Source organism: Bubalus bubalis, chromosome 18 (genome assembly GCF_019923935.1).
Source record: "Bubalus bubalis isolate 160015118507 breed Murrah chromosome 18, NDDB_SH_1, whole genome shotgun sequence".
Lineage (NCBI taxonomy): Eukaryota > Metazoa > Chordata > Mammalia > Artiodactyla > Bovidae > Bubalus > Bubalus bubalis.
In genome coordinates, this window is record NC_059174.1 from 56,636,198 (window position 1) to 56,654,481 (window position 18,284).

The following is an 18,284-nucleotide window of genomic DNA, read 5'->3' on the forward strand; positions in this document are numbered from 1 at the left end:
TCTGTGAGAGCTGAGGCCCAGCTTCAGTCTGAGGAGAGGCAGCAGCGTTGGTCTAGCTGGATTTGGACCAGGGAAGTCAGCTCACATGGTCTGTGTGAGCAGAGGGTTAGGAGATCTCTCTGAGAACAATCAAGAAATAAGTTCACAGTCTGGTCTCCAAGTAGGAAGAGATTGTTCCTGAATCCCTCCTGAGACAGCACAGGAGTGGTGGGTCTTTTCAGCTTTTCAAGGTCCTCTGTAGTTGTGGTGGTTGCAGGTTAAAGAGCTGTGCAGATGCCTTTGAAGGTATTTTTCCAAGATGCAGAGGTGTGTTTGCTACATAACATCCTCAGAGAAGTCACAGCAGGAGGAAGAAGAGGAGGAAAGGGCAGCTTCTCAGGTAAATGTTCTGTCCTGGGTCTGGGGCTGTGTCTGCTTTTTCCCCTAAAATGCTTGAACTGAGGGAACCTGCAAACCTTTAGTTCTCTGTCTCTAATTTTCTGCCTGGGGCGTTTGTTATCAACTTCTTATTTTTTTCCTTTTCTTATAGTGAGGACCGGCTCTTTAGATCACTTCTACCTTGCGTCCCAGAACCTTGTCTCCCGTGTCTGTATCCTGGCTTTCTGTGCTGCTGCTGCTAAGTCACTTCAGTCTTGTCCGACTCTGTGTGATCCCATAGACGGCAGCCCACCAGGCTCCCCTATCCCTGGGATTCTCCAGGCAAGAACACTGGAGTGGGTTGCCATTTCCTTCTCCGATGCATCAAAGTGAAAAGTGAAAGTAAAGTCGCTCAGTCGTGTCTGACCCTCAGCGACCCCATGGACTGCAGGCTTCCAGACTCTTCCATCCACGGGATTGTCCAGGCAGAAGTACTGGAGTGGGGTGCCATTGCCTTCTCCGATAAAGCATGAAAAATTCTCAACTTGAATGAGTGACTTTCAACTGGTGAAAATGTTCCCTTTGTGAGAGATCAACAAGGGGAGGCATAGGTTCTGAGATTCCCATTAGCATGTGGTTCAGTCTTGGGATCTTAGAGAAGGAGGGGAAATTAGTGATGAATTTACATATATATGCAACTTCAGACATTTAGAACAGGATTAAGAAATTGTCCTTATGAATAGAATTACCTTAGTGGTCCAGAATTCCACAGGAATTTTGGGGAAAAGAAGGAGAAAAGTATGAGAGACGCTTCTCTATATTGGTAGGAAAGACTCAGTCTTGAGTGTAGTCTTAGGATACAGAACATGGAAGTTATATAAGAAGTGAATTTTGTGTAAAAATGGTATTTTCCAGGATTCAGATCACTGCTAACATTTATCCCACTACACCTCAGGTTCCCTGGTTCAGGTGCTTCTGTGATATTGCAAGTCTGATGTTCCTGCTTTTTTACTTTAATAAGGATTTTTGAAAGACTTAGTAACGTGTATAGACTACCAAAATTAATGTAGCAAACTGTGCCTTCTTCCATTTACTTTGGAAAATGAACACTCACCTGTGTTTAGTAAGGTTCTTGCAATTTTGGGAGTGGAGGTTTTCATCACTCAAGCCCAGGTCTGATCATTTCCATTAGTAATGTACTCTGCACTCATTTTCCAGACAGATTCTTATCACATCTTTCTATTTTCTACAATATTTACAAAAATGTTATTATTTATGTATGTTTAACTGTTAAATCTAAAATTTAATTCAACACAAACGATAGAGATTTTCAAAAGAATAAAAGATTCAGAACCAAGAGCTCTAATTTATGTCATGTGTTTTGCACCCTGGTGTATTTTAAAAATACAGAATATTGCCACAAATAAATTATAAGATTTTAGCACAGAAATCTATTCCTGATTTTATAAACATGAATACTTTTTCTCTCAACTAGTGTGTGTTTGTGAAACTGTTAACAGTATATGACATTTTTTCTGTTTTTGATATTTTTGCCAGTTACCTCAACTGGTAAAACATCCATTAGAGTGGTCTCTGCGTTCAGTTCAATTCAGTCATTCAGTCAGGTCTCTGTGTTGACTTAATTCTTTTTACATAAAATCGATCTCAGATCCATTGAAGTAATTCCCAAGCTCTACCATTTTCTGAATATTTGATCAAATATTCCAAACAATTTTGAACAGCAGTATTTTTTATCTAAAATTATTTATGTGGCTCATTCAAGATTAAAAAGTAAAAAACTGTTAGAAAGTTATATCGTTCAGAAATAGTCAAAAGGATTGTTTTCTCTGCTTACTGATCTAGAAACCTGTAAAATCTGTAAAGCACATAGAGTTCAATAATAACTATGAACTTGTACCTGGCCCTTTTCAGTTCAGTTCAGTTGCTCAGTTGTGTCTGACTCTTTGTGACCCCATGGACTGCAGCACATCTGACAATCACCAACTCCCAGAGCTTACTCAGCCTCGTATCCATTGAGTCCATGACACTATCCAACCATCTCAAACTTTGTCGTCCCCTTCTCCTGCCTTCAATCTTTCCCAGCATCAGGGTCTTTTCCAATGAGTCAGTTCTTTGCATCAGGTGGCCAAAGTATTGGAGTTTCCGCTTCAGCATCAGTCCTTCCAATGAATATTCAGGACTGATTTCCTTTAGGATGGACTGGTTGGATCTTCTTGCAGTTCAAGGGACTCTCAAGAGTCTTCTCCAACACCACAGTTCAAAACCATCAATTCTTTGGTGCTCAGCTTTCTTTATTGTCCAGCTCTCACATCCATACATGACTAGTGGAAAAACCATAGCTTTGACTAGATGGAATTCTGTCAGCAAAGTAATGTCTCTGCTTTTTAATATGTTGTCTAAGTTGGTCATAGTTTTTCTTTCAAGGAGCAAGTGTCTTTTAATTTCATGGCTGCAGTCACCATCTGCAGTGATTTTGGAGCCTGAAACAATAAAGTCTCACTGTTTCTATTGTTCCCCCATCTATTTGCCATGAAGTGATGGGACTGGATGCCATGGCTATTTGCCATGGCTCTTTTACCTCCATGCTATTCACAATGGCCATTTATCAACCAGACATTTAGTTAAAACTAAGCTTGTTCAAGATGGAAAACTGTGTCCCCACCCTAGAACTCTTGAATCACAATGTGCTTTTTAAAAATATTCCTGCTTAGATTGATATTTATCCTGTGGAACACAAGGAAAACCCTTAAAAGTAAATATGCCTCTGTTGATCACATTAATAATTTTTCTCCCAGATGAATGAATGAATGAATCATAGTCGTTCAGTCACGTCCCACTCTTTGTGACCCTGTGGACTATAGCCTGCCAGGTTGCTCTCTCCATAAGATTCCCCAGGCAAGAATACTGGAGTGGGTTGCCATTCTCTTCTCCAGGGGATCTTCCCAACCTAGGGATCGAATCCAGGTCACCCGTATTGCAGACATATTCTTTACCATCTGAGCCACCAGGGAAGCCCAAGTGTCTTTGTGGATCATCTGTCATCCTGTTATCTTCAGGTTAGAAATGTGGTAGAGCATATTACTATGTAAAAAAGTATATTATTGTATAACATCAGACAGTCTTCTCATTGAAAAACTAGTTCTCTGTACTTGCTGTCTTCATCCTGGATCACATCAGGAAGTCTTCCCACAGTCCCATGGCATATGTCCTTTGTATTTCAGGGATGGCTGACATTCCAGGATGAGGCCATAGACTTCACTCAAGAGTAAGAGAGTCAGTTCCTAGGCAGGTTGATGATAAGTCCGGGGGTCCCCAAGGAGAGAGGAGTCTGGAATTCTCAAGGAGGAGGAAAGGACAAACTTTTTTGTCTACATTCCTTCAGTTCAGTTCAGTTCAGTCGCTCAGTCATGTCCGACTCTGTGTGACCCCTGAATTGCAGCACGCCAGGCCTCCCTGTCCATCACCAACTCCCGGAGTTCACTCAAACTCATATCCATCGAGTCAGTGATGCCATCCAGCCATCTCATCCTCGGTCGTCCCCTTCTCCTCCTGCCCCTAATCCCTCCCAGCATCAGAGTCTTTTCCAATGAGTCAACTCTTTGCATGAGGTGGCCAAAGTACTGGAGTTTCAGCTTTAGCATCAGTTGTTCCAAAGAACACTCAGGACTGATCTCCTTTAGGATGGACTGGTTGGATCTTCTTGCAGTCCAGGGGACTCTCAAGAGTCTTCTCCAACACCACAGTTCAAAACCATCAATTCTTTGGCGCTCAGCTTTCTTCACTGTCCAACTTTCACATCAATACATGACCACTGGAAAAATCATAGCCTTGACCTAACAGACCTTTGTTGGCAAAGTAACGTCTCTGCTTTTGAATATGCTATCTAGGTTGGTCATAACTTTCCTTCCAATGAGTAAGCGTCTTTTAATTTCATGGCTGCAGTCACCATCTGCAGTGATTTTGGAGCCCAAAAAAAGAAAGTCTGACACTGTTTCTACTGTTTCCCCCTCTATTTCTCATGAAGTGATGGGACCAGATGCCATGATCTTCGTTTTCTGAATGTTGAGCTTTAAGCCAACTTTTTCACTCTCCACTTTCACTTTCATCAAGAGGCTTTTGAGTTCCTCTTCACTTTCTGCCATAAGAGTGGTGTCATCTGCATATCTGAGGTTATTGATATTTCTCCCGGCAATCTTGATTCCAGCTTGTGCTTCTTCCAGCCCAGCATTTCTCATGATGTACTCTGCATATAAGTTAAATAAGCAGGGTGACAATATACAGCCTTGACATACTCCTTTTCCTATTTGGGACCAGTCTGTTGTTCCATGTCGAGCTCTAACTGTTGCTTCCTGACCTGCATACAGATTTCTCAAGACGCAGGTCAGGTGGTCTGGTATTCCCATCTCTTTCAGAATTTTCCACAGTTTATTGTGATCCACACAGTCAAAGGCTTTGGCATAGTCAATAAAGCAGAAACAGATATTGTCAATAGTGCTGCCCTGAAAATTGAGGTGCAACTATCATTTTAAATCATGATTTTCTCCAGGTCTAAGGCAAGGAGTGGGCTTGCTAGATCATGTGGTATGTCTATATTTAGTGCTTTAAGGACTTTCCATATTCTTTTCCTTGTGGCTGCACCCACTCAACTACACTCCCACTCACAGCGTAGGAGGATTCTCTGTGACCCACACCCTCAGCACCAATTAACCTTTGTAGACCTTTTGGAAGATGGATATTCTGCGGGGTGTGAGGTGATGCCTTATTGCAGTTTCAATTAGCATTTCTCTAAAAGTGATCATGAGCATCTTTTCCTGTGTTTTATGGCCATCTGGATGCCTTCCTTGGAGACATATCCATTTAGATCTTTACGGTTTTTCTATTGGATTGATAGGGGTTTTTTTTGCAGCTTTATCATGAGCTGAGTGAGCAGTTTGCATGTTGGGAGATGAATTCCTTATTTTAAACATCTGTTGCAAACATTTGTTTTCCCATTCTGAGGGTTGTCTTTTTCTTTCCTTTAGGGTTGCCCTTGTAGTGCAAAAACTTTTTAGGTGATGAGGTGCCTTTTTAAAGTTTTGTTTTAGTTTTAATTATTCTAAGCATAGATTCAAAAAGAACTCGTGATTCATGTCAGAGTGTGTTTGCCTATATTTTCCTCAAGAGGGTTAGAGTAATCTTCCGTCCATTTAACTCTTCAAGCTATTTGGATTTTTTTCTTCTGTAAGCGGTTAGGGAGAGACGTAAATTCTGCCCTTTCCCCTTGTTTACGGAAGCGCCTCCCAGCCGTCCTGACTGGTGACAGCTTACGTTGCCAGCATCGGTGTAGAGGACTTCCCGTGTCTCCACGCCCTCTCTGCCGTTTTGTTAGTAAACCTTAAGACATAGGCCATTCTGAGCTGTGTGAGGTGATACGTTCTTGTAGTTTTGATTTTAATTTCTTTAGTAATTAGCAATGTGAGCATCTTTTCATGTGCTTTATAGCCACCTGGATGTGTTCTGGGGAGAAATATCCATTTAGATCTTTGCCCTCCTCCGCTTTTATTATTGAACAGCATGGGTTGTTTGCATGTTTTGGGGATGAATTCCTTATTTTCACCTTGGTTGTAACATTTTTTATCCTGAGGGTTATTTTGTTTATCCTTTAGGGTTCCCGTCCTTTTGATCTCTGGTTCCTCTGCCTTTTCTAAGTCCAACTTGAATATCTGGAAGTTCTCAGTTCATATAGTGTTAAAGCCTGGCTTGGAGAATTTTGAGCATTCCTTTACTGGTGTGTGAGATGAGTGCAGTTGTGTGGTAGTCTGAGCATCCTTTGGCATTGCCTTTCTTTCAGATTGGAATGCAAACTGACCTTTTTCAGTCCTGTGGCTACTGCTGAGTTTTCCAAATTTCCCTGCATATTGAGTGCAGGACTTTAACAGCATTATCTTTTAGGATTTGAAATAGCTCAGCTGAAATTCCATCACCTCCACTAGTTTGTTCGTAGTGATGCTTCCTAAGGCCCACTTGACTTTGCATTCCAGGACATCTGGCTCTAAGTGAGTGATCACACCATCGTGGTTATCTTGGTCATTAAGATCTTTTTTGTACAGTTCTTCTGTGTATTCTTGCCACCTCTTCTTAATGTCTTCTGCTTCTGTTAGGTCCTTACCAGTTCTGTCCTTTATTTTGCCCATTTCTGCATGAAATATTCTCCTGGTATCTCTAATTTTCTTGAAGCGATTTCTAGTCTTTTCCATTCTATTGTTTTCCTCTATTTCTTTGAACTGACCACTCAAGAAGGCTTTCTTATCTCTCCTTGCTATTCTTTGGAACTCTGCATTCAAATCGGTATATCTTTCCTTTTCTCCTTTTACATTTTTGATTTGCAGTTTTGATTTACATTTCTATAACATTTCACAAAGTTTAAAGCTTTTCATGTGACATTTTTAATAACAGTGTGAGTAAAACTGAGCTTTGGAGATCGGCCTCGTGATCTTTTGCCCTGGTTTGACTCTTTTCCCCCGACGCACCTAGGACATTTCTTGAGGCAGGTGTTTCTTCCTTAGAGCCCCTCAGTCCTGGTGAATATGAACTGCCATCCGCACAGGATTTTACGTTGCTGTCCCAAAAGCGGCCACAAGGCGGCAGCATTTCCTTCAGTTCAGATCAGTTCAGTCGCTCAGTCGTGTCCTACTCTGCGACCCCATGAATCGCAGCACGCCAGGCCTCCCTGTCTATCACCAACTCCCGGAGTTCACCCAGACTCACGTCCATCGAGTCGGTGATGCCATCCAGCCATCTCATCCTCTGTCGTCCCCTTCTCCTCCTGCCCCCAATCCCTCCCAGCATCAGTCTTTTCCAATGAGTCAACTCTTCGCACGAGGTGGCCAAAGTACTGGAGTTTCAGCTTTAGCATCATTCCTTCCAAAGAAATCCCAGGGCTGATCTCCTTCAGAATGGACTGGTTGGATCTCCTTGCAGTCCTTATGCTGCACAATTGTGTATTTATTTATTATGGTTAACTTTTCTTTTCTATTGAAGTAGAGTTGATTTCTGTTGTGTTTATTTTAGGTTGACAGGAACTTGGTTCAGTTATACATAGAGGTACATCTCTTCTACTCTTTCTCGGGGTCTTTTCCCATACAGGTTCTTTGAGTGTGTTCAGTAGACTTTCCCGTGCTATTCAGTAGGTCCATTTCAATTAACTATCTGACAATAAGTAGTGTGTATCTGTAAGCCCCAATCTCTTATTGTTTCCCTTCCCCAAACTTAAAAAAAATTGTACACTCGTGTTTCTACGTCTGTGAGTCTGTCTCAGTTTATGAATTAGTTCACGTGAGGAATTTATAGATTCTCCCTGTATGTCATCCTTTGCTTTCACTCTGACTGGCTTCACTCGGTATGATAAATCTCTCGGTCCATCCATACTCCTAAAAATGACTTTTTTTTTTCATTCATTTCAATGGCTGAGTGTACTGCCATGTTTTGATGGACGTTTCCTTGTTATTTCTCTACTGATGGACAGTTTGGTTTATGCTCTGTCTTGGATATTGTCAACAATGCTGCCCTGAAGATAGGGGTGCAACCATCATTTTCAGTTTTGATTTTCTACCGATCTAAGACCAGGAGTGGGCTTGCCAGACCATGCGGTAAGTGCATGTTTAGTGTTCAAGGAATCTCCATACTGTTTTCTTCTGTGGCTGCACCCACCCATTTCCATCCCTGCCCACAGTGTAGGAGGATTCCCTGTTTCCCTTGCCCTCTGCAGCATTTCATCCTTGTAGATCTTTTGGAGGATGGCTCTTCTGAGGCGTGTCAGTGATACCTGGTTGCAGTTTGATTGGCATTTCTGTAGGAGTGGTCCTGAGCATCTTTTCATGTGCTTTATGGACATCTGGATGCCTTCTTTGGAGAAATGGCCATTTAGATTTTTGCCAGTTTTTCTACTGGGTTGATTTTTTTTTGATCATGAGCTGTGGGGGGCTTCCCTTGTGGCTCAGCTGGTAAAGAATCTGCCTGCAATGCAGGAGACCTGGGTTTGATCCCTGGGTTGGGAAGATCCCCTGGAGAAGGGAAAGGCTACCCAATCCAGTATTCCGGCCTGGAGAATTCCATGGGCTGTACAGTCCATGGGTCACAGAGAGTCGGACACCACTAAGCAACTTTCACTTTCACTGTGTGAGCACTTTGCATGTTTGGAAATTAATTTCTAACTTCAGTTGCAAATGTTTATTTTCCCATTCTGAGGGTTGTCTTTGTCTTTCCTTCAGGGTTGCCCTTCCTGTGCAAAAGCTTTTCAGGTTAATGAGATACCTTTTTAACGTTTAGTTTTATATTGAAATATTCTGAGTGTTGATCAAAAAAAAAAAAAATCTTGCTGTGGTTTATGTAAAGTGTGCGCTGCCTATATTTTCCTCTAGAGGTTTAGAGTAATTGTCCTTCCAGCTAACTCTTTAATCGATTTGGAGTTTGTCTGTAAGCGGTTAGCCAGAGATGTAAATTCTTTCACTTTCCCCTTGTTTAAGGAGCTTCCACCCCTTCCTCTATCGTGGCTGTTAACAACTTACAGTCCCAGCATCAGCGTAGGAGGGCTCTCTTTTCTCCACAACCTCTCCAGCCTTTATTTTTTCTAAGACTTTTTGACAAGTCCATTCTGACCAGTATGAGCCCATGCCTCATTGTAGTTTGAACATTTCTATAACATTTCACGATGTTGAAAGCTTCTCATGAGATATTTTTAATAACAGTGTGAGTAAAACGAGCTTCGAAGATTGGCCTCGTGATCTTTTGCCCTGTTTTGAAAAATTTCCCCGGACGTACCGAAGACATTTCTTTCTTTTTTTTTTTTTTTTAGTTTAATTTTATTTTATTTTTAAACTTTACAATATTGTATTAGTTTTGCCAAACATCGAAATGAATCCGCTACAGGTATACATGTGCTCCCCATCCTGAACCCTCCTCCCTCCTCCCTCCCCATACCATCCCTCTGGGTCGTCCCAGTGTACCAGCCCCAAGCATCCAGTATTGTGCATCAAACCTGGACTGACAACTCGTTTCATACATGATATTGGAGAGGGAGAGGGTGGGAAGATTTGGGAGAATGGCACCGAAGACATTTCTTGAGGCAGGTGTTTCTTCCTTAGAGCCCCTCAGTCCTGGTGAATATGAAGTGCCGTCAGCCCAGGATTTTCCGTTGTTGTCCCAAAAGCGGCCACAAGGCGGCAGAATTTCCTTATGCTTCACAATTATTTATTTCAGTTAATTTATTTACTGCTGTTAATTTGGCGTGCTGTGATTCATGGGGTCCCAAAGAGTCGGACACGACTGAGCGACTGATCTGATCTGATCTGATCTGATTGAAGTAGAGTTGATTTCTGCTGTGTTTGTCTTAGGTTGACAGGAACTTGATTCAGTTATACATCGAGGTATATCTATTCTGTTCTTTTCCGGAGTATTTTCTCATATAGCTTCCTTCAGTGTGTTTTGTACTTTCTTGTGCTATTCATTAGGTTCATTTGGATGATCTGACAGGAAGTAGTGTGTACCTGTTAATCCCAGTCTTTTATGGTCTCCTTTCCCCAACCTTTTAAAAAATCGTAAACTTGTGTTTCTACATCTGTGAGTCTGTTTCTGCTTATGAATTAGTTCATTTGAGGAATTTCTCGATTCCCCACGTGTGTGATAGTTTGCTTTCCCGTTCAGACTGGCTTCATTCAGTATTATAAACTCTCAGTCCATCCATGCTCCTGAAAATGACGTTTTTTCGTTTGTTCCAATGGCTGAGTGTATTCCGGTGTTTAGATGGACAGGTTCCTCTTTGTGTCGCTATTGATGGACCCTTTCGTAGATGTTCTGTCTTGGAGATTCAGTAGTGCTGCCCTAAAAATAGGGGTGCAGCTGTCATTTTCAATTATGATTTTCTCTGGATATAAAGCAAGGGGTGGCCTTGCCAGATCAGGTAGTAAGTCTACGTTTAGTGTTTTAAGCAATGTCCTTACTGTTTTCCCTGTGGCCACACCCACCCATTTCCTTCCCCGCCCACAGTGTAGGAGGAGTCCCTGTTCCCCTCGCTCTCGCAGCATTTAACCTTTGTAGGTGGTTTGGGGGATGGCTGTCTGAGGGGTGTGAGGTGATACCTCATTGAGGTCTCAATTGACATTTCTGTAAGTGTGGTCCTGAGCATTTTTTCACGCGCTCTATGGCCATCTGGATGCCTTCTTTGGAAAATGTCCGTTTGGATCTTTGCCTATATTCCTGCTGGGTTCATTGTTATTTTTTTTTTATCTTGAGCTGCGTGAGCAGTTTGCATCTTTGGAGACGAATTCCTTATTTTTAACTTCGGTTGCAAACATTTATTTTCCCATTCTGAGGGTTGTCTTTTTCTTTCCTTTAGGGTTGCCCTTCCTGTGCAAAACCTTTTTAGGTTAATGAGGTGCCTTTTTTTTTTTTTTTTTTTCAGTTTTATTTTTAATAATTCTGAGTATAGATCCAAAAAGAACTTGCTGTGATTTATGTCAAAGTGTGTTCTGCATATATTTTCCTCAAGAGATTTAGAGGAATCGTCCCTACATAAAATTCTTTAATCGATTTGAAATTCCTTCATGTGTAAGCGGTTAGGGAGAGAAGTAAATTCTTTCACTGTTCACAAGTTGAAGGAACCTCCACTCCGTCCTCTATCGTGGCTGTTAACAACTTACAGTCCCAGCATCAGCGTAGGAGGGCTCCCTTTTCTCCACAACCTCTCCAACCTTTATCGTTTTTAAGGCTTTTTGACAAAGGCCGTTCTGACCGTTATGAGATGATACCTCCTTGTACTTTTTTGATTTACACTTCTGTAACAATTCACTATGTTGAAAGCTTTTCATGTGGTATTTTTAAAAACAATGTGAGTAAAACTGATCTTTTGAGATCGGCCGTGTGATCACTGGCCCTGTTCTGAATCTTCCCCCCCACCCCCAACCCACCGAGGACATCGGCTGAGGACGGTGTATCTACAGCCCTCGGTCCCGGTGCATTTCCCACTGTTGTTACCAAAAGCGGCCACAAGGCGGCAGCACATCACGCTCCGCTCTTTTGTTGGCTAAATTAATATTTATTTTCTCTTGGAGTAGAGTTGATTTCCGCTGTTGTGCTTGTTTCAGGTTTACAGGAACTTGATTCAGTTATATAGAGAACTGTATCTATTCTTTTTCTGGTTTGCCCCAGGGAGGTTCTTTCAGGGTGTTCGGTAGACTTCTCTGTGTTATTCAGGAGGTCCTTTTGGATTATCTATCTGATAATACGTTGTAAGTATATGTTAATCCCAACCTCTTAATGTCTCCCTCCCTGTACCTGCTTTTTTTTTTTTTAATAATCATAAATTGGTTTTCTAAGTCTGAGAGTCTGTTTCTCTTTATAAATTCTTTCATTCGTATGATTTATAGATTCCACCCGTAAGTGATATATTTCTTTCCCTTCCTGACTGACTTCACTCAGTATGATAAATCTCGGTCCATCCATGCTGCTGACAATGATATTTTTTCGCTTTTTGACGGCTGAGTGATTCCCGTGTGTAGATGGGTCAGTGACTTGACTTCTCTATTGATGGACATTTCGACTGATGCTCTTTCTCGTGCTGGGCTTAGTCATTCAGTCGTGTCTGACTCGCTGTCATCCCATGGACTGTAACCCGCCAGGTTCTGCTGTTCTTGGGGACTCTCCAGGCAAAAATACCGCAGTGGGTTCCCACGCCCTCCTCCAGGGGATCTTCCCAACCTAGGGATCGAGCCCAGGTCTCCCGCATTGCAGGTGGATTCTTTACCAGCTGAGCCACTGGGGAAGCTCTCTATTAAATATTGTCAATATTGCTGCCTTGAAAATAGGGTTGCAAGTATCATTTTAAAAATTATGGTTTTCCCCGGATCTAAGGCAAAGTGGGTGGGCTTGCCCGATCATGCAGTAACTATATTTAGTGTGATTCAGCAATCTTCACACTGCTTTCTTTCATTACCGCCCCCACTCATTTACATCCCCGCCCACAGTGTAGGAAGGCTTCCTGTTTGCCTCGCCTTCCGCGTCATTTAACCTTCGTAGAGCTTTTGGAAGATGGCCATTCTGAGGGGTGTGCGTTGATACCACGTTGCAGTTTTGATGGGCATTTCTCTATTTCCTGTGCTTTATGGTCAGCTGGATGCCAGCTGAAGACAAAGGCCTATTTAGATCTTTGGCCTATTTTTCTATTGATTGATTTTTGATGTTGAGCTGAATGAACTGTTTGCATGTTTTTGGAGATGAATAAATTGTTTTTATTTTTATTTTTTAATATAAATTTATTTATTTTAATTGGCGGCTAATTACAATATTGTATTGATTTTGCCATACATCAAAATGAATCCGCCACGGGTGTACACGTGTTTCAAATCAAGTGACCATTTTTCCCAATTTAAGTGTTGTCTTTTTCTTTCATTTAGGGCTGCCCTTGCTGTGCTAAAGCTTTTGAGGTTAATGAGGTTACTTTTGTTGAGGTTTTGTTGTTGTTATCCTAAGAGGGAAACCAAGAACTTGCTGTGATTTATTCCAAAACCTGTCTTGCCCATATTTTCCTCAAGAAGTTTAGAGTATCCATCCCTCCATTTAGTTCTTTAATCGATTTGGAGTTTCTTTTCTGTGTGAGGTTAGGGAGAAATGCAATTTCATTCACTTTTCACTTGTTTCAGGAGCCTCCCACAGGATCCTCTGCTCTGGCTGTTAACAATGGACATTACTAGCATCAGTGTGGGGGAGCCTGGTGGGCTGCCGTCTCTGGAGTCGCACAGAGTCGGACACGACTGAAGCGACTTAGCAGCAGCAGCAACATCAATGTAGGAGAATTTCTTTTTCTCCAAAGCGCCTCCAGCATTTACTGTTTGTAGAGTTTTTGACACTAGCCATTCTGACTGGGACTAGCTCATTCCTAGTTGTAGTTTTTATTTGAATTTCTCTAAAATTACGTCATATTGAAAGGTTTCCATTTGATTAAAAAAAAAAAACAACTGTGATTAAAACCCGCCTCTCAAGATTGGCCTCTTGACCGTCTGCCCTGTTTTGAATTCTTTTCCCCGGACCCACCCGAGGATGCAAGTTGAGGAGAGGTGTGTTTTCCTTACGTCCCCTCGGGTCCATCCATGCTGCTGCCCATGCCACTTTCTCCTTCTGTTGCTGGTTGAATGTATTCCGGTGTCTAGATGGACCAGTTACCTTCATTTCTGTATCGATGGACATTTTGTTTAACACTCTGTCTTCAATATAGTCAATAGTGCTGTCCTAAAAAGAAGTGTACATGCACATATCATTTAAATATTTTATTTTTTCCAGATCTAAGGCAAGGAGTTGTCTTCCAGGGCGTTAGTAACTCCCTGTTTAGTGTTTTAAGGAATCTCCATGCCGGTTTCCTTCTTGGCCACACCCATCATTTACATCCCTGCCCCCAGGGTAGAAGGATTCCTTTTCCCCAGGCTCCTGGCAGAGTTTAATCTTTGTAGACCTTTCGGAGGATAGTCACACTCAGTGATTTTAACTGATACCTCGTTGTTGTTTTGATTTGCATTTCTCCAATCATTAGGGATGTGAAGCATCTTTTCATGTGCCTTATAGCGATCTGGATACATTCTTTGAAAAAATATCCATTTAGAACTTTGGCCCATTTCTGGTGTGTGTGTGTGTGTGTGTGTGTGTGTGTTTTAATTGACCTGCATGCTCTGTTTGCTTGTTTTGCAGATGAATTGCTTGTTGATATATTTGCTTGTAAACTTGTTTTCCACTCTGAGGGTTGTCATTTTCTTCCGTTATGGTTTCCCTTGCTGTGTAAGTGCTTTTAAGGTTAATGAGGTCCCTTGCTGAGTTTTTCTTATTTCTATTTTTTTCCTTATTCTAAGAGGTGGATCCAGAGGGAATTTGCTGTGATTTATGTCAAAGCCTGTTTTTCCTATGCTTTCCTCTAATGGTAGGGAGTAATTGTCTCTCCATTTAGTTCTTTAACTAATTTGGAGTTTTTCTTTAAATGGTTAGGGAGTGTTGTAATTTCATTCTCTTTTTGCTTGTTTAAGGACCCTCCTCCTTGTCCACTGTCCTGGCTATTAACAAGTTACGTTGGCCTCTTGACCACCTGCCCTGTTTTGAATTCTTTTTCCAGGACCTATCCCAGGACATTTGTTGAGAACAGGCGTATTTTACGTAACATCCCTGAAGGACTGGTCAGCACAGGTTTTTCAGTTGTTGTTACCAAAAGTAGCCACAAGAGGGCAGCATTTTTCATCCTCCACTTTTTTTGGTAATTTATTTTTTTCTAATAGAGTTGATTTCTGACTCTGTGTTTGTTTTAGGTGTTCAGGAACTTGATTCAGTCATAAACAGATGTACCGCTGTTCTTCTGGGGGATCTTTTCCCATGAAGGTTATCACAGTGTTTCCTTCAACTTGCTGAGCTCTTCAGCTGGTCCTTGGAGATTACCTGTTTGATACGTAGTAATGTGAGCATTTTAATCCCTCTTAGTGTATCCCTCCTGCAACGTTTTAAAAAAAAAATCATGAGTTGGTTTTTTTTAACTCTGAGTCTATTTGCAAATTATTTCATTTGCATGAATTTCTGGCTTCCACCTCTAAGTACTCTTTTAGGATGTTTGTCTTTGGTCTCATACCTCAGTGTGATAATCTCTCAGTACATCCATGCTGCTGCTCATGGTAGTTTTTTTTTCTGAGTGTATTCCACTGTATAGATGGGCCAGTTCGTCTTCATTTTTCAGCTGATGGATATTTTGGTTAATGCTCTGACTTGGCTATTGTGAGTAGTGCTGCCCTGAAAATAGAAATGTACATATTCTTTTGAATTGGGATTTTTTTTCCAGATCAAAGCAAGGAGTGGTATTGCTGGAAAACGTGGTAACTCTCTATTTCGTGTTTCAAGGAGCCTCCAGATATTTTCCTTCGTGGCTGCACCCACCCATTTACAACCCTGCCCACGGTGTAGGAGGGTTCCCTGTTCCCCTCGCCCTTGGCAGCACTTAAGCTTCGAAGATCTTTTGAGGATGGCCGTTCTGAGCCCTGTGAGAAGATGGCTCGTGGTAGTTTTAATTTGCATTTCTTTAATACTTACTGATATTGAGTATCTTTCCATGGGCTTTCTACCTTCTACGGGCGAGTACAGTTAACCTCTGGAAAGTGGCTTCTGGAAAGTCAGCCCTGTTTTGAGTTCTCTTCATGTGATTTACCCCGGAAGATTTCTTTAGGGCTGGTGTCATTTAGAGGCGAGCCCAACAGCCCGGGTTTTCAAGTGGTTGTTACGGGGAATGACCACAGGTAGCAGCATTTCTTCATGTCCGCTCTGGTTACCTGGGCAACCAGAGCCTTAGGGCAAATCCGGTTTCTGGGTTGTCAATGAGAATCCATCCCGGGGATCTTCCCGACCCAGGGATTGAACCCGCTTCTCCTATGTCTCCTGCATTGGCAGATGGATTCTTTACCACTAGCGCCACCTGGGAAGCCCTAAGGCTTGTGTCTCCTTACTTCTTCCCCCTTACCCTTCATCCCCCAGGCGATCCCAATGATTGCAACACCACTCTGCAGAGGGACCTGTCCTCTCAGTGGGGTGACCCTAAGGAAGGAGGCTGGAGGTGGGAACCCCACCACCAGGAGACACGGGGCCCGGGGCACTTTGCAAAGCTCTTCCAGCCCAGAGACCCCACCATCCTTTGGGAGCACTAGATTTAGTTCTGCTGCAGGAGGGTCCCACAGGATCTGGAGATTGTGGACTCATGCAGAGGGGAACAGAAAGTCCATGTCCAGCGGGGTTGGGGGCTTATTGGCTGGCATATCCTCCCCAGCGCCCTCAGCCCCAGGACAGCCCCGCCTGGGGACCCAGCCTGCTCAGGCTCCAGGAGTGGGACGCCAGCCCAGGTGCCCAAGGCCCGAGGGGAACAGAGTCAGCAGTTCTTTTGTCTTGCTTTCTTTCTTTCCTGTTATGTTTATTTTGAATTTGAGATATAGGTGATTTGCACTGTTGTGGGTTTTTTTTTTTAATGTGTAAAGCAATGTTATTCATTTATGCATAGATGTATAATGTTCTTTTCGGGTTCTTTTTCTCATATAGGTTATTTACAGAGTCAAAGTAGGGTTCCTTTAGCTCTATAGTGGGTCCTTATGGATTATTTTATAACTAGTAGTGTGTATATGTTATTCTCAACAAATATTTCTCCCTGCACCCGGCCTTTCCTTTTTGGTAACACGTTTCTTTACTAAGTGTATGAAGCTGTTACTGTTTTGTAAAGAAGTTCATTTGTTTCCATGTTTGGATTCCACCTAGAAGCGATAACAGGTGATGCTTTGTCTTACTTCCCCTAGTGTGACGTCTCTGGCTCTTCCCTGTGTCTGGAAGTGGCTTTCTGTCATCCTTTCGTGTCTGGGTAATGCCGCTTTGTGTGTCTGTACCCCGGCTTCTTTAACCATTCACCTGTCCTTCTACACTTAGGTTTTTTTGTATCTTGGCGATTGTATCCAGTGCTGCCATGATTGTTGGTGTGCAGTGTCTTGAAAATTTGGTTTCCTCAGGATCCATGCCCAGGTATGGGATGGCTGGGCCACGTGGTACTTTGTTGCTGAGTGTCTGAAAGCCCCTCCGTACCGTTCTCCAGAGTGGATGCACTGATTTACATTCCCACCCTGGGTAGGAGGGTTCCCTTCTCTCCACACCCCCTCCAGCATTTATTGTTGAATTTTTCAGATGGCCATGCTGACTGGTGGGAAGTGATATCTCATTGAACTTTTTTTTTTTTCCTCATTGAACTTTTGATTTGCGGTTCTCTAATGATTAGGGACGCTGAGCATCTTTTTGCGTACTTTATGGCCACCTGGATGCCTTCTTTGGAGAAACTCCCATTTTGATCTTTGGCCCACTTTTCTATTGTTTTTTTTTAATTGAGCTGCATGGACTGTTTGCATGTTTTGGAGATGAATCCTTGTATTTCCATTTGCAAACACTTTTATCCCCACCCATTCTGAGGGTTGTCTTTTTCTTTCATTTATGGTTTACCCTGCTGCTCAAATGCTTTTAAGGTTAATGAGGCCCCATTTGTTTATTTTATTGTATTATTCTAAGAATGAATCCAAAAAGAACTGGCTGCGATTTATATCAAGGCATGTTCTGTATATTTTCCTCGAGAGCTTTATAGTATCCATCCCTCCATTTAGATCTCTAATTGATTTGGTGTATGTTTTTCTGCATGGGGTTAAGCAGTGTAATGATTTCATCGTCTTTTCACTTGTTTGAGGAACCTCCACCCTGTTCCTCCATGCTGAGGGTTCCCGTTTCCCCACACCCTCTCCAGCATTTATTGTTTGCAGACTTTTTGCCAATGGCCATTCTGATCGGAGTGAGGTGATACCTTCATTGTAGTTTTGATTTGAATTTCTGTAAGTTTTAGTGTGGAGAAGGCAATGGCAACCCACGCCAGTATTCTTGCCTGCAGAATCCTAGGGACGGGGGAGCCTGGTGGGCTGCCGTCTATGGGGTTGCACGGAGTCGGACGCGACTGAAGCGACTTAGCAGCCGCAGCAGCAGGAAGTTTTAGTGATACTGAAATCTTTTCGTGTGATTATTTTGAACGAGTGTGAGTAAGGTTGGCTTCTTGACCAATTGCCAGGTTTTGAATTCTTATTCCAGGATCTACCTAAGGTCGTTCGTTGACGACAGGTGTTTTTTCCTCGCATCCCTGAAGGCCTGGGGATATTACGCGCCCATCTTCACAGGTTTTAAATTGTTGCTACCCAAAGTGGCCACAAGGTGGCAACATTTCTTCATGCCCCACTCTTTATTATTTTGGTAAATTTTTATATTCTGTTGGAGTAGACGTGATTTCCGATGTTGTGTTTGTTTTTGGTTTTCAGGAACTTCATTCAGTTATACACAGACATATATCT

At 42.4% G+C, this 18,284-nt stretch overlaps 1 protein-coding gene across 5 annotated transcripts in view; it reads left to right on the forward strand.

Annotated features, from left to right (window-relative positions):
• The window catches only part of LOC112580365 (putative protein ZNF720), a 38,803-nt gene that overhangs the window by 11,583 nt on the left and 8,936 nt on the right, over positions 1-18,284 (forward strand). Inside the window, exon 4 of one of the 5 annotated variants that reach the window (XM_045163271.1) lies at positions 530-728. The exons of the other annotated variants lie outside the window; for them this stretch is intronic. Coding sequence (XP_045019206.1) covers positions 530-620 — 91 coding nt within the window. The 3' untranslated portion in view covers positions 621-728. Of the gene's footprint in view, positions 1-529; positions 729-18,284 lie in introns of those variants that run through there. 5 annotated transcript variants of the gene reach the window in all.